At 38.5% G+C, this 17,131-nt stretch overlaps 1 protein-coding gene across 4 annotated transcripts in view; it reads left to right on the top strand.

The window, feature by feature from the left end:
• The first annotated feature begins 159 nt into the window (after nucleotides 1–159).
• Crmp (Collapsin Response Mediator Protein) overlaps nucleotides 160–17,131 on the top strand; it is a 24,579-nt gene continuing 7,607 nt past the window's right edge. For 3 of the 4 annotated variants that reach the window (XM_071785814.1, XM_071785811.1, XM_071785813.1), the window contains exons 1-7: nucleotides 160–449; nucleotides 10,447–10,541; nucleotides 11,081–11,393; nucleotides 12,545–12,724; nucleotides 13,253–13,366; nucleotides 13,951–14,183; nucleotides 16,751–17,087. In XM_071785814.1, the coding sequence (XP_071641915.1) occupies nucleotides 411–449; nucleotides 10,447–10,541; nucleotides 11,081–11,393; nucleotides 12,545–12,724; nucleotides 13,253–13,366; nucleotides 13,951–14,183; nucleotides 16,751–17,087 (1,311 nt within the window). In that variant the 5' untranslated portion in view covers nucleotides 160–410. Of the gene's footprint in view, nucleotides 450–10,446; nucleotides 10,542–11,080; nucleotides 11,394–12,544; nucleotides 12,725–13,252; nucleotides 13,367–13,950; nucleotides 14,184–16,296; nucleotides 16,530–16,750; nucleotides 17,088–17,131 lie in introns of all 4 variants that reach the window. The other variant, XM_071785812.1, reaches the window with a different exon arrangement.

Here is a 17,131-nt window from a genome sequence, read left to right as displayed (position 1 = left end):
GGGCGTTCACCATCAGCTGGCACCCTTACCGCCCTCTGGACTGGAGTAATATTAAACGGTGGCAACGGCACTGACGCGCGCTGCCGTGCGCAGGCGCAGGCGCGGGCGCGGACGCGGGCGTTCGCAGCGCCGGCGCCGGCCGCCGATGGCCGATGTCGCTAATCGCGTTCAGTCGATGCGCGCAGTTTGCATTGTACGGTACTCCTTTTTCCAGTTTCGCTCGCCTCCCTCCGCGTCGTCCGCGTAGAGAAGAATCCGGAAAAGAGGAGAACGATTCCTCACCTCAGAGTTGCACGCTGTGCGTGAAGCGAACACGACATCGTGTTTTGTTTTGCGTCAACGGGACCGAGTGGCTTGTACATCGAAGGTTAAATATCGTGAGAGTGCCGTGGAAAGTGAGTCCGCGAGAAATGAGTACTCCAGTGAAGAAGGTGCCCATTCATCTGCAGGTGAGTGCGTTTTAGCACCTGTAACTGTAAGCTCCCGGCCCCCGCTGCGCGGCCGCTAGTCGCTAGCCGTTAGCCGCTAGCCGCTAGCCTCTAGCCTCTTGTTTGGCGGCGGTGGCGGCGAAAAAAGCGTCGTTATTTTTATCTGCGCGCGACGGCGAACGGGCGAGATGGTGATGGACTGATGGTGGATGAGCGAGGAGCGTGGTGACGCGATAAATTGCGATAAACTAGCGCTCGATAAGGTCATTGGATTTCAGTTCCACCCTTGCCCTGTTTCGAAATCGCAAAATCTCGTCGACCGCACCGGGGCGGCCGGAGCCAGGCTTCAACGAGATATTCGCTCTCCCGTTTTTCGCAATCGTGTAAAAACTGTTGTGCAGCATGGAAGTCAACATGGAATTTTTAAGAAAATATTTTTATCCCCTGTTTTAAATACATACGTATCTCGTAGATTTTCATCATCAAGAATCATTCAGAAAAGGAACGTTTTTCCATGCTAAATATATGTATAATATATGTACATATAATACTAAAAGTAAATGTTACTAACGATGAGACGCGTATCATTGATTTGCCAAAGGGTCCGCCCGCGCCGTGCCGCGCCGCACTAATGTCGTTAGCTCTATAGCGTCTAGCTGACTTCATTTTTATCTCACTTTCTCAAACGACGTAAGGTCACTTTTCAACTTTGCTCATTAGAGCACTTCCGCCTCTCAAGTGCTCTATAATCTATAATTCTCGCTTACGCTTGAAAATTCGATTTATTTGAAATAGGACGGATAGTAATTAACTCCATATTATTTTCTGAACGTATTTGCAGCTCGCTCTGACAAATAGCACATAAAGATAAAGAGTTAGTACACGTGCTAGTTGATGGTTGAAGTTGGCATGTATATACATAATGTAACCGTAATCAAAGTATAAAACTATCACTGTGGACGCTCGAAGCTATAAACGATAAGTGATATCGTGTATTTTTTACGTGATATCGGTTAATAGTTGATAACTTATAACTTTGATGGTATATAAGACGATTTGATCGGCGTGGGGGGATCGTGCTGCATGTTGCTCCCGCGTGCATGACAACTCTTGCGAATCTTTGCGCGTAAACTTTAAAGATACCGTTTATCTTATTGAGGTTATCGTTTGCATATGACATAATGTATGTACACACGCATTTAATCGGACTACTAACGCGGCTGCTATAATAAGAGCGTACCTCGTCTATTTTTCGACGTTCACGTATGTGTATGCGTGTCTTGTCTCGTTAGTCTGTATCTTGTTGGATGAGAAAATGTAAAAATGTTGACGTTAAAATTAACGTATCTCACCAGCATGATTTGTTTATGACTCTGCATCTTGCATCGGCATCGTATTAAACGTATTTTTAATCAATTTTTAATCAATGAAAAGATGTTTGTAACGCTCGACGTAAATACGATAATAATATATTTACAATTTTTATGAATAATGACATACGGTTCAAGTTTAAGATATTTTACAATTTGCTAAATTGCTATCTTTATTTTTTACGAGTTCTGATATAGATAAAGTTATTTGCATTATTAAATTAAATTAAATTAAATTAATTGAAAACTTTATTGGTTTTTGGATATTTATCAAATGCTTGAATAAACAGTTGTTAATTAATGTATTTGGAAAAATACATTAATGCACCTTTGGGTATTCTTCTCTTATATCGTGCCATGATTCCAATCGTGAGAGTATCGATGCAAATCTCATATACCTCATACATATCGTATGAGGCGTGAACGTGTCAATCACTGTCTCTGTGAAGTTGGCACCTCACTTTCAAAAATCGAAAGTTTTATCAACAGTTCCATTTGCACCCGCAATAGTTCTACAGTTCCTGATAATTTTTAGAAAGAGTTCCGTTGATTTAGTTAAAAAAAATGAATTTTGAAAATATGAGGTGCTAACTTCCCGTAGCACCTCATGTTTCGAAAAAATTAATTTTAAACATATTTTATAGTTCTTTGGAACTCTTGTCAAAACGTATTTAAATGCTCGGAACTATGTGAGAACTGCCGGGAACTCTGAAGAAAACGATCGGAATTGTCAGCACCCCGTATTTCTCGTAGATGAGGTGCTGGCGGTCAAATTAAAAAATTGTTTAAAAATAATTAAAGGCCGGAACTGTCGCTGACATCTATCAGGAACTGTAGAACTCTTCGAGAACTATAGAATCTCATGGTAAAAATTAATTTTTTCGAAACATGAGGTGCTACGGGAAGTTAGCACCTCATATTTTCAAAATTCATTTTTTTAAACTAAATCAACGGAACTCTTTCTAAAAATTATCAGGAACTGTAGAACTATTGCGGGTGCAAATGGAACTGTTGATAAAACTTTCGATTTTTGAAAGTGAGGTGCCAACTTCACAGACTCAATCACTCCTTGTTGAGAATATGAGTGTTGTGAGACCGCGAAGAGCTGCAACTAATTTATATTATCGATTTTATGACGACTCGATGTATTTTATTACCACTTATTATTTACCTATATATGTATACGTGTACAAGTTGAAGAGTCGAAAGTCAAAAATATAAAAAATGTCCAGTGTAAAATTACGAAATTATTAAAAAGCCGTGACGTCTACATTTTATTTTATATCAATATATTTATATTAATGATGCATAAATGGATGGGTTGAATTTTTAGTGACTGTTGCCTATATAGAATTACTTGATGTTTGCAAAGGATATTTGTTATACCGTGATCATAAGAAACGGTTATAAGAAACACGCTCGTTATAACGAAAGATGAAGATGAAGAATCGTAATGTCAAATGATGTTTATTCCGCAATTTTGGGTAGAAACAACTATCGCGAGGCATCACGCACCGCCAACCGCCACTGCCGCGATTTAGAAAATAGGGCGGACATTTGCGAGGCGGAAGCTATACCCTGTGTGCGTTTCTGTGTAATGTGCCAACGTCAATAGGAACATTAGGAGCGATAAAAAGAAGCCTCGTGTCATTAAATAACGCCTATATCGACAATTTATTGTTATTAGGTCCAAGTCTGTATTAGTCTGTATTATACAACGTGTATTATTGTGCGGCATTGGGATATAAAGTGTGACGCGCATACCTGACAATGAGAATGAAACGTGATTGTTGTAACAGACTCCGATATATGTATATGTAGATTTTAGCATCTCGTCTTTAATCAGTACTTGCTAGTTAACACCAATTAAAAGCAGAAAGCTCTCATCCTCTTTCTCACCGATTCTGCAAACGGAACACGCGCCGTACCGTTAGGGTTAGATTCAAGCGTGTTATCTTTCAAGCGCTAACTGTATTTAACTTAACAATCGCAACGTTGTTTATTAGAATTAGATGAAATAATAACGCGTTTTTTTTTCGTTTTAAGACTTTCCACATTTCTTCTATAATTTATATATATATCGTAAAAAATCTCGAAAATCCATCGTATCTTTTTCTTCCGCAATTACTTGCGGATTCTATCGAGAGAGGATAGAAAGACTCGGAAAGCGCGTGATATGCATCGATACACACCTTCCTCGACTATACACGTACTGACGTACAATGGATAGATGATTTCGATGGGAAAACTTGAACAGAAAAGTAATTTCGGTAAATTTAAATTCGACAAATTGTTGTCGGGTACAAAAACATGTGTATTTATATTTATATTAAATATTATATAGCTAGAGGACAGAAAAAGATTTTATTGAAAGAAATAATGTGTTAGGAATATCGTGGGGAAAAGTGAACGTCGCAAAAGCTTAAGCTCACTTGTTATGTGCCTAAGATTTGTAATATAATATAATATAACGTAACGGAAAATGTAACAGGAAAAATCATACGGTACTGGGACGTGAAGGCCGGCCGGCGCGGCGGCGCGGCGCTCTGCGGCTGCGACAGCCGAAGCCGACTGCCTGCGTCGGCGGTCGGCCTGCGAAGTGCGAATCAATAGTTCGTCGACTCGACTCGTCGACCCAATGTCCAAGAATTGCCGATATCCTCTTTAGCATACGTTTTGTGACATCGGCTTTCAGACTCCAGAGAGAGCCGATGTTATTCAAGCACTAATCCACGAATACGTGTTTCGGATAACGACGATTTTCTCTCGCGAGAGAATAAAAATTAATCGCAGGACGCAGATATCTCCGGCGCGCGCGACGCTCCCACGCTCTTTTCGACGGAGAGAAACGCGAGAATCCCTGACGAGATCAAAATGTCGTTGATCGTTGACACCGTGCCGTCCTTCGATCATTCGACAACCTTTTTCATCTGTACAATTTCACGAGTGGAACGAGAGTACGCGGGGGGATAAACAAAGGCGCGGTTCGACGCGTAACGACGCGTGACGACTGACGACGCGTGAGGCGTGAGAGATCGCGAAAGATGTACATACACGTACATACACGTACATACATGGAAGACGTGTAATTAATGAAAACTGACCTGGTTTTATTCGCGTCCTCGCGCGTTGTGTTACGTTTATAATTGTGTACACTGTACGCGTTTATAATTCATTTCAACAGAGAATACGTTATTTTTATCGTCGCTAATTAACCAATAATTGGTGACGTATCCTTGCCGTTTCAATTATTAAATCTAGACTATTTATTCTATCGTAAAATAGCTCTTATTATAATTTTTTTACCGAGCATTGTAAGAAACCAACAGCTTAGCGGTTTTCCAAGTTCTCCGCTGTAATCGTCAGACAAAGCAAACTGAAATATTTTTATTCGATCGTTCAATTAATTAGAGTAACAATAATTAAACAATAATTAACTTTGTAAACTATCTACTATTTCGTCACTGTGTGTTTGTAGGAATTTATAATAAACTTATAAACTATGCTATTTAGTCTATAAGTAACTTGAATTTCACGTTTGAACGTTTAATGTTGTCATTTGATTCCCAGCGCGAGGTAACATTCTATTATTTTCATATAACTCATCAACAACATACGTCCTTTGTGTTTGTGATCCAAGTCGATCTTGATCGAATGTAAAGTTGTATACCATATCCTCGGATATCTATTATATTATCAACGTGTGGTCCAACTCTTTTTCTGAACAGGACGTCTAACACTTTCCGACACTTACCCAAGAGCTCGGAATTCCATCACGTATTACACCCTTATTACAATGTCGTTATTCTAAAAATATGGTGCTGGCTGTGCAGAGACGGTCAATTGACGTGTGACGATAGATTATCGTCATATCAACGATCGACTAGATCACTAGATTAAGAGATCGACACATATGGCTCTCGAAGCATGTCGCGCTACTATTATCCTCGACAATTTTTGTTAGCTACTTATCTCGCTCTGCTTCCTCTATTCGCGCGTCCATCTATTTTTGGAGTTTTATTTAGAGTTATTGTTGGTCAAAGCGTCAAAGCGATCTCACGCAAAATCCCCTCTTACCGGACAATGTACATCATCGGCCATTGCGTTTTCACGATGATGCGGTATCGTGTTAAATTTGACTAGACCGCTAACAATAAGTCGGTCAATCGAAACACGCGTTGCCAGCACCACGTCTGATTGTGAATTGTGAAACGTAAACGCGATAGAGTCGGATAGAGGAAGCCAGGTGTGACTTGTGTTGGCCGTTTCCGGTGCACCGCGTATTTACGAATGTAGAGTAGACCGACCGGCGCGGCACGCGGCACGCGGTGGATCGTTCGCGACCCCGTTCGCATCAAGTATAAAGCTATAATAATAATAAAGCCCATAGGAGTTATGCAAGATCGATATACTAACAATAGCATTGCAGTCTTCTTAACACATGTCAATTAAGAAAGAATCAATGCGTGTGTAGAATGCCATGCAAATAAAGTTATTAATTTTTCATTAATAGGATGTGGGAAACCTTGGACAATATTTTGCGTAGGATTCAGACAATTCAATGCCAGTCTTGTACGCGGTGAATCTTCTCGCGCGAATGTGAAACAGGGTAAAACGCGATTAAATGCGATCGCGCGGGTATATGGTCCAAGGACGCCTTCGTCGCGACGACGATGTTATTTCAAAGAGATCTCTCGTTAATTTTGTGCGCGGTGCGTGTGTGTGTGTGTGTGTGTGTGTGTGTGTGTGTGTGTGTGTGTGTGTGTGTGTGTGTGTGTGAAGCTGGCATATCATTTCGTTGAAAATCGTTAATTATTGAAAGTTCTTTATTTTCAATAGTTCTATAGTTTCTGATAGAGTAAACAAATAATTCTGGCCATTAAAGCCGAAAAACGCGTCAGTACAAACTGAGACGCTGTACTCGCACGCAGCGTCTCACTTTGTCCTGCGAAACTTTCCGGTACAGTATTTGTTAGATTTTAAAAGATCTGTAGTTCTTCTATCTGGCTATAAAGCCAGAACTCTAAATAATTAATGATTTTCTACGAAATAATGCGCCATCAGTTTCACACACACTTTTATACGCAGTCATGAATTAGATGTTTGCGCAGTGTTCGCACGTCCACGTACGGCATCTCTCATTAAGAACGAGACGCAATTACTTAATAGGCGCCGATCGTATGATAAATAATTGACAAGAAGCAGTTTGCATGTCTTGCGTAACTATAATATTGAGTCTTTCAAGCGCAGATTAATTTGAATATGTATATATTTGTCAAACACTGCATGACTACTGTGTGCATTTGGAAGAAATAAAAAACGATTGCAAACGAGTCTAGTTTTCATGAGAAGTGAAACTTCTTAAATGTATATACAATATTATTATTTTTATCCTATTTTATAATTTTTCGTGAAATTTCAGTATTATTTTACTTTGTTAGGAATATACATTTCTAAACTACATTTACCATATTCAGTGATAATGATATAGTGACACGAATCGTCTTTTAAAGATAAAAAAAAGTGTTAATTATGTCTTTGGTTAAAAAATTTTTAACTATTTAATAATCTTTTTGAATACGTGACATTAAATCCATCAGGTGATTGCGCAATGCTTAAAGTTATTTGGCTGTGTGTCGTCCGCTAATATTTAAGTACCGAGTCAACCTGGATTCCGATACCCTGCGAGAGTTTCATTAGTCGCTTGGGATTACCGGTTCAGACGCAGAGGGTATCTTTTGTTTCTTATAAAGATGAAAGGTAAAAGATACTTCAGCACATTTTCCTTTTTTCTTTTACGCTAGATGCCAGAGCTTTTTCGCGTGATTTTTCGCTAAATTGATCTAAATTCTAACTGATCAACCTGCGTGTACTTATATCTGAAAAGTCAACGCGTCACAACATTACCTTCAATTAAATTAAATTAAATTAAATGAGCGGTATAAATTAGAGGCGAGTTGCAGCGAGTTTTTGTAACTCGCCCCGCTCCCGCTTCTTAGCTTCTTCTTTGTTGATAAAGGAAGCGACAGGCCGCATAAATATTGCAACCGAGCGATAACGGAGATTCGCTGGGAGACCGACCGATCTATCTCATCTATCTACGTTCTCGCGCCTAGCCGGCTTAGCACCGAAAGTCTAAAAGCGGAATCCACGTCTCATACTTTACGAGAGACCTTGAGAGATGAAAAGAGAAAGAGAGTGGCACGTTCTGACACGCCAAATTGCCGCTCGCGATCTAATCGCGAAGAGATATTCGCGATAAGGGATTTTCGCTTACAACCGCGTCGATTCGTGCCGGCGAATTCGAGACGTATAGACGTATAAAGACAGGAAGTGTCGGGGACTATTGATTTTAACCAGGGCCCCTGCCCTGGTCTGGCTTAACACGCAACTCGTATTTTGTCTCGTATTAGCCTCGCTTTTACACAGCGACGTGCTTTGTATATAGTAAACAATAACTTGTATATTGTATACAAAATATTTTTATGAGAAAAATCTGTACTGTGTGTTAAGTTGAAAAATTAATTGTATCTAATTAGAGTTATATTCTCTATTTTATCATATATTTCATGTCTTTTTACATGAGGATATAAAGGTTTATTCTAACTGAGTTCAGAACTAGTTTCTGTGCGCTACTAATTTAATACAATTTATTAATTTTAAAATTATATGATATGATATTTTTACCGTATTACATTAGAATTAGATGGAAAAGATGTAAAAAATGGCGAGATGTTTATTTTTTGGATCAAAATCTGCAATAGTGATACATGAATAATTTTATCTACTATATAATTAACAATTCGCGATAGAAAGAAAGAGATTAAAAATGGAAAAATAAATTTGTTTATCGCGTAATTTATTGACTTGCGAGTGTCGAGAGAATTAAGTCTTAGATACTGATACTTCGTTTTAAGAGTTAATGGGATTTTATTGCTCTCGAGGCACTCCTGCAAAGATTTCACTTAAAAAAATTACACGGTGCCGTATACGTGACGTATCTTAAGAGCATGCTCGTCGAAAATACTCACGCGCCGATTTCTAACACATGAAACGCATATGTTCTCGGCCGTTGCTAATACTACACTTCCAAGATGACAAGGTCTCCGCCCACGTAAAAATACGTCTGCCGATGATCTCTCGACAAATAAAATTCCAAGGTCGAGCATCCGCGTTTCTACATTTCTCACAAAGCTTCTCCTACACGTACCCTACGCCTACCACTACACTTCTGTTCTATATTTAAATTTACATATTTATTGTTGCACCGATTCTATTGAACGTCTGCAATCGATATACCGAATGTCCTAGATTTTAGATCCTAGATCCATCAAAAAGTATATTAGTCTGTTTGTATATCGAATTATCTTTTGACGCAAAACAATACGGAATCGATTTCTTAATCGGTGACGTGGAAGCGTCAGTGCAATGGAAGCGCAGCTAAAGTTCACCCAAGATCGAAAGGATCTCGTGAAGCTCGCCCGGAAGAACTCGTTGCCAATATGACTATATAGTTATGACTAGTCCCATGGGGCGCGAAGAGGTCTAGAGTCTAGACTAGCTGGCGTGGGTGGCAACAGCCAGGAATTATTTTTTTCCCCTGACGCCCTGTCGTCTTCATTCCCATCGTCCAATCGTCCCTTCTCCGGGAGCTAGGCGCTAGGTCTTTATATTCTCTTCGCACGCACGAGGGCGAAAAGCACGAAAGCCCTTTAAAAGGACGCTCTCGTCCATGCACCCACCCTGCCATGCACATCATGCAATCTGCGGACCCTGCGGTGTATCAGTGCATATACGCAATGTCGGCTTCTTTTTCGCACGTTGTTTCTCCAAGAAGATAAGGATCGTACACGCGGTACGATATTACGTCAATAATAAAACAAAGGATGCAACTGAAAGTTGCGTCATATTTTTTTTTATTTCATACGCGTTGGTCATCGAGATCGTTGACATTAAATGGTAATTAAATCTTGAGTTTCAGTTTTTGTATTATACAAATAAAAAAAAATATATATATTGTATATATATAATTTATATGTAAAAAATGGAATACAAAAAGATATAATTTACCAATTTAATTTATCACGTAATATATTCATTTTCTGTATTTTATGGATGGCGTTTGCAAGCATTACATTAATTAAAATTTTCGTTTGTCAATTCAGTTGAATTTCGCTGCAAAAGCAAAGAGAAATTTTCTTTAAAAAGCACGAGATAACTGTTTGCTTATCGGATCATGCACATCGCGATCATGTACATGCTCTAAATCCGTATCGCGTACATTAACGGAAGTGCGTGAACCGTCGCTCTCTTATACATCGCTGATTGATAATACCGTAGTGGCGTAGTAGCTATATACTATATACATAGCGATGCGCGTGTATATTAATTGCGTATGCCGGATGTTGGAGTCCATCAGTCCATGTCCATGCATGCGTTGCGTACTAGTCACCAAGTTGCGTTATATGCGTTATAGTTGCGTTATATCAAGGACGATATTCGGGCGAGTCATGGACGCGAGTGGTGCATGGAGGCTGAATCCGTTACGTTAAATCGTTAATCGTTCCTCGATTATTAAGCTCGTATTTTTAAAACTGTAAAATAAACTATATTCTTGTTAAACTAACGCAAATATTATTCTTTTCTAGAGCTCGCAGAATAGATTGCTAATTAAAAATGGCAAGGTCGTGAATGAGGATGGAGTAATCGACAGCGATGTCTATATCGAGGATGGCATCATCAGGTATGCAAATGCGAGATGCATTTTTATCATACGACGCACAATATTGATTTATACGAGTACATATTCCGCGTTTATATGTATAACGTGTTGTTTGCGCGAAAAACACTTTTCGGCTTGTTAGAGGAAATTGTGAGGCGCGGATCCGCGCGTTTGTTTCTCAAAGGTAACGAGGCATTTTACTTGGCGATATGACGATATGAGTATCATAGTATATTTTCAGCTCACGTGTCTAATCGCCACAAACGTAACGCGATTCGTCATCGCGGTAATTCTATCATGTAGAACTGAATGAGGTGGCTACAGCGAACACGTTTACGTTCGCTGTAATTTATCAAGCAAGCGCGACTGATCGTAACTGTTAGGTAATCGGTAGACCCGGTAGATCCAGTAGACTCCGTCCAAGTATCAATGTCATATGTAAATGCAAAATAATGAGATTGATTTGACTAATCAAGCCGCACTTTAGTGTCGAAAGTCCCTCGAATTGATTGTGCAGAACGAAAAGATTAGTTGACAAATATTGTCATTTCTGTTTGCAGGCAAATGGGCCGCAATCTCATTATTCCGGGTGGCACAAGAACCATCGATGCTCGTGGAAAATACGTAATGCCCGGTGGCATAGATCCGCACACCCATTTCGAGTTCGAATTTATGGGTACCAAGTCGGTAGATGACTTTTATCAGGGCACGAAAGCCGCTGTCGCTGGCGGTACCACGATGATCATCGATTTCGTGGTACCGCGAAAAGACGAGAGCCTTGTGGAGGCTTACGAGAGATACAGGCAGTCGGCGGATCAAAAAGTATGCTGCGATTATGCGCTGCACGTCGCCGTCACATCTTGGAGTCCAAAAGTAAATTTATTACGATATCTCAGTTTTTTTTTTTTTTTAAATTTTTTTCCTACATATTATAATGAATATATTGCAATCCGATTAAGTTTAGAATACAAATATCTACTTCTAATCTGTTTTAATCAGTTTTCCTAGCTACTTATTAAGCCGACTTATAGCTTTCTAATTATTTTGAGATAAGTTGTTTCTGATCAACGTATAGCCTACTTTTACGACACGATGCGTCAATCAAGCACTCACTCTTGTAAATGCAATATAATGCTTACGTCAGGTCATCGTGCCATGTGCACTCTCTATTCTGCCTTTTTTACCCGGAATGAGATAATTGCAGCATTTAACACGAAATCTTCCTAAGAAAGAAAATTCATTTAGGTTTGACCTCTTTCTTTCCCCTATTGATCATATGCAAAATTGAAACTGCACAATTTATGACGTTTATACGTTAGACTTACGCGTTAATTATGTTAACTAGGCGCAATGACAATTGGCGTAACGACAATTTACGTAATTCCGGTGCAATGTAAATTACAGTGCCCACGGAATACATAACATTAATCCAATTCTACCTTTTGTAGTTTCCGCTCATTAAGATGGTCGTAATTCAGTTTATAGAAGTTTTAAACGAATTTATTAGATGTTAACACTTGATATTAATAATTCAATTCAATTACATCAATGGTCTTGATCAACCAATATTTATATAACTTGGTGTCTCTCTCTCGTCCAGATTATATTCTTATCCATGCTATATGGAGACGCAGATAGAGAATTTAATTAGAGTTAAACTCAATTCTATCGCTAGCTTGTTAGTCTTAGCGTGGTTTGAATCTCTTACGTTCACAGCTTCGATTACCGACATTCGAAGGATCAGTGCGATTCCAAACGTAGGAAAACCAACAAACTTGTTTCGTAAATTGGCGACTGTTGTGCAGATCTCGTAACCGGCTTATAACTACGATTGCCGATCACGCGACTGGAATACCGAGCGACGGCGGATGAGAAAACCATTCGCACGTGCTGCCTGAGGGCACGATGGAAGAGAGTGATTTGCCGTCGAGCCTCTTTATTTGCTGCCGTCAGTCGTACAATCGAAAGGAAGCCGCGTTCGCGATTCATTATTCATCGGTATTCATTGCCTCGTCTGTCTGCAGGTCAAAGAGGACATGGCAACGTTGGCGAAGGACCACGGCGTCGGTAGCTTCAAAATGTTTATGGCGTACCGAGATATGTTCATGCTCAGAGATCCGGAGCTGATCGAGACTTTCAAGGCGTGTAAAGAAATCGGCGCCGTTGCTATGGTGCATGCGGAGAACGGTGATCTTATTGCGGAGGTATACATATAAAATTATGTAAACGCTAATGATAATGCACATATTTATCTGAGATCAATTCTGCGTTTCATACATTTTGCTACTTTTCACTATTAATCCTCGCTGATGTCCTTCGGAGATAATGAGATTTCATTTCAACATTTTCAGACTCCATAGTACTTTTAAAGTTGTCTTTAATTCTTTATTTATAATTTAGTAAGTTATTTGTAATTTAAAAAGAACACATATGCGCGCGCACGCATTCAATATACACATTTAAATAAAATAAATAATAAATTTATATTTCACAAATTAGAAAATATACAAATATTTTTATATATAATTTTCAAACTTCTGCTCTTCAAATATTACAATCGACGACTAATCTAAAGTAACATAAAAAGAAAGCTAAGCCATAAAACCGCTATGTGACTTGAAAGTTACGTTGGATAACGGAGGCTCAAGATGTTTGAATGTTGTTTGAAACAGGATTTTAATGCAAAATACAATTTACGAGCTCTCTCTCCTATCGTCATAAAATTGTTTTAGAATGCGAAGAAATTACTGGCCGCAGGAGTAACCGGCCCGGAAGGCCACGAGATGTCACGCCCCGAAGAGGTCGAAGCGGAGGCTGTGAACAGAGCGTGCGTTATCGCGAATCAGGTAAGCGGAACGCTTCGCAATAATGTCGTTGCTAAAACGTTGATATCTCTTAATCGGTCTCGTATATTCGTGTTTCGTTATCTGTTTTGATGTATACTTTATTTTATCCGAGCACGTAAGACTTTTTTACATTTCACCATTTTTTAAGTTCTATTACGGATGTACTTAGCACGCTACCCGTAGTGGTATTTAGTTCACGAACGATCATAAATTTCAGTAGATTAGAAACCAGGACGCTGCTTTTCGTGGCATGTGCCCAATGTCCGAAATTCTCAAATCGTGCCGAGATCAAGAAATATCTGTGTCACGCGGTAAAATGCGATAATAGCCTAAGAATATCTAAAAATGCCTACATTCTATTGTATTTTTCCTTTCTAAATCCTCGCCTTATTATCTTTCTTATATCTTTTTAAATTTTATTTTTTTCTTTTTTAATTTTATATTCTTAAATTTCCTCTTTATACACAATTAAAAAAGATAATATTTCTCCATCTTTTACTCTCTTTCTTTCTCCGGCAACTAAAAACATATTTAGGCACTATCGCATCTATCGCCGTACTAGTATCAAAATTCTGCATGCTTAGGTCAATTGTCCGCTGTACGTAGTGCATGTGATGAGCCGTAGTGCCGCCGAGCAAGTGGAAGACGCGCGTAAACGCGGCGTTTGTGTCTTCGGTGAAACCTTGGCAGCTGCAATCGGCACGGATGGTACCAACTACTTACACAAATGCTGGAGACATGCCGCCGGTCACGTTATAAGTCCACCACTCAGACCAGATACGGACACGCCACGAGTACTCGTGAACATGTTAGCTAAGTGAGTCGAAACTATCGATGAATTTACAGAACGACTTTGACATCGAAGCGAGCTAGAACGTGAATCTATGAAACCATCTGTGTAGAATTGTAGAGATAATTAACACGCAAGCACAATTTGAGGATTCATCGTTAGCAAGTCGGATATGTGTATTACGAGCCAAAACTAGGTAGAGCCAATACAAACTGTTAGTTGTAAACAGCGATATTTAAGGAGGGAGCCTGAATTAGAATGCTAAGAAAAAGCATAATTTTTGCAATTTTTTTTTCGGCTCCAATAAAACGAATCTTTTCGAAACTTTTGGGGTGTTTTATCACACATTTTGACATTAACAAAAAAAATTTTTTATACAAAAATATTGATTTTTAGTATTAAATGTTCAGCAATATCTACAACCACGTTTTTCGAATTCTCGTATAAGATACAGAAAAATCTATTTGACTAATCGACTTGATCCAAGATTTTTTAGTTACATAATTGCATTCTCTTCTATGTGAGCCTAAGAGATTTATAAAAAAAATTAAATTTAACAACTTTTTTTTAAACAATTAAGTTGAAATTTTTTGGCGAAAATCGTAACTTTTTCTTCAAAATCTCACAATTAGTTTAATTTTCGATATTAAAAAAATTTTTTAGGTTCATATAGAAGAGAATGCAATTATGTAACTAAAAAATCTTGGATCAAGTCGATTAGTTAAATAGATTTTTCTCTATCTTGTACAAGAATTCGAAAAACGTGGTTATAGATATTGCTGAACATTTAATACTAAAAATTAATATTTTTGTATAAAAAAGTTTTTTTGTTAATGTCAAACTGTGTGATAAAACACCCCAAAAGTTTCGAAAAGATTCGTTTTATTGGAGCCAAAAAAAAATTGCAAAAATTATGCTTTTTTTTAGCGTTCTAATTTAGGCTCTCCCCTTAAACATAAATCCGATTGCATTCTTAAATGAATCCCTTGCCAAGTATAGCATCTTGTCCGTAAGAATGTCGGAAAACACTTTCGTTTCGAGATCGATGTAATGGTTACGTATCAACGTACTTTCTACTTCTAAAAGGAATAACGCACGAGTGGTCTTTTCCTAAATAAATGAGTCAAGTACATTGAGAGAAAAGTTGGATTTGTAGAGAGTAGTGAAAAATCTCGGATGGAGAAACTCGATGTTTCTTCGCGATTTTACTGTTAATTATCTTTATTCTATCGACTATTCGATAGAATATTTTGAGAAAAATTGCGTTTCTCAAATAACATTGCAGCATGTACGTATATATTCGGCTCAAAGTATCGATTTTACCGAGTCTTGGGTCTACGTCTACGCACACCATTGATTTTACTCCCTCCATATACTTTCTATCCCGCTTATTAGCGGAAATTGGTTGCAATTGCAGCAATAGTAATTCTAGTTATCCAGTTTCTATGTTATTCTATGTCCAGCTAGACGCTTGCGTGACATACGCGCAAATTGCACAATTATGCCGTCCTTTACTTGTCCGCTCGCATATTGAAATTTATATTTAATAGTTCCGTTGAAATCCGACCCGCATGCATATTGAAAGTAGCCATCATTATTTTCGTTCTCTCTTTGCTCTTTTATTTTTATTTATTTGCCTGTTACGTGTACAAATTCCTCTTACGATTATTTTTATTGGACTTAGCATTGCGCATTATACATATTAAAATTTTTTTATAAAGGTTGATATAAAAATATGTTTCATTAGAAACTTTTTTAAAAGATAAATCTAAGCACAGCTGAAAAATATTTTTTGGCTTTTCCATTTGTAAATTTTATATTTATAATATCAATACTTGGCATGACATACGTACGTTTGGAATTAAAAATATGAATATAATTTTACATATACCTACACATGTGTTTTATACATTTTATATTAAATAAAGAAATTAATTGCTTTAATATTAATATATAAAGCTGATTCTTATATGTAAAATGAAAGGTAATAGTGATAATTTTAGTACTGGAGCATTTTGAAATTTTTATCGAAATTTCAGTATAAATTTTTTTCCAATCGTAAATTGCTTTGTCTAGTATATAGACTAGTAGAGAGAACGTAGCAGTTATTTCAAAGAGAGAATAAAAATATCGACTTTAGGTGAATAGTCCGTTGTACATAACGGCGATTTCGAGCAAGTCGGCTGCCGATGTCGTGTCGGCGAAACGATCGGACGGTATCATCGTTTTCGGGGAAACCCTGGCGAGCACCATCGGTATCGATGGTAGCGAGCAATACGGCAAAAACGTGGAAAGAGCAAGGCGTTTTATTACTAACCCTCCGTTGCGGCCTGACCCAACGACACCTGCCTATCTAACCGAACACCTGGCCCAGTAAGTAGAGTCTCCGATGTCTTTATAATGGCTGGGTTGGTTTAAAGACTACCATTAAATGACTACTGTGCCTCAACTTTTAATCATTTGACGTTTGCTATTTAATTTCGTATTATTAATTTCGATTACTTTAGCTTATTCGATGTCAAAGTAACCACTTAACTTTTGTTTTCTTTCAGAGAGTTCAATCTTCAGACGCACTAATATGACCATTTTTTCAGAGATAATCTTCAAGTTATTGGTAGCGACAATTGCACGTTCAGTACTGAGCAGAAGGCTCTGGGCAAAGATGATTTTACGAAGATTCCTAATGGCGTGAACGGTGTGGAGGACAGGATGGCAGTGCTCTGGGAGAAGGGTGTACACGCTGGCATAATGGATCCCATGCGATTCGTTGCGGTCACCAGCACGAACGCCGCCAAAATCTTCAACCTGTATCCCCGAAAAGGTGTTATAGCCGTCGGCTCGGACGCTGACATTGTCGTCTGGGATCCCAACAGGAAACGCACCATTTCCGCCGAGACCCATGTCCAGGCCGTTGACTTCAACATCTTCGAGGCAAGTTTGATTGAATCATCTGCTTTCAACGAGAAACGATAGTT

Source organism: Temnothorax longispinosus, chromosome 8 (assembly GCF_030848805.1).
Source record: "Temnothorax longispinosus isolate EJ_2023e chromosome 8, Tlon_JGU_v1, whole genome shotgun sequence".
NCBI classification, from domain to species: Eukaryota; Metazoa; Arthropoda; class Insecta; order Hymenoptera; family Formicidae; genus Temnothorax; species Temnothorax longispinosus.
The sequence above is the reverse complement of the archived record's forward strand: the minus strand, read 5'-3'. Positions and strand labels throughout refer to the sequence as shown.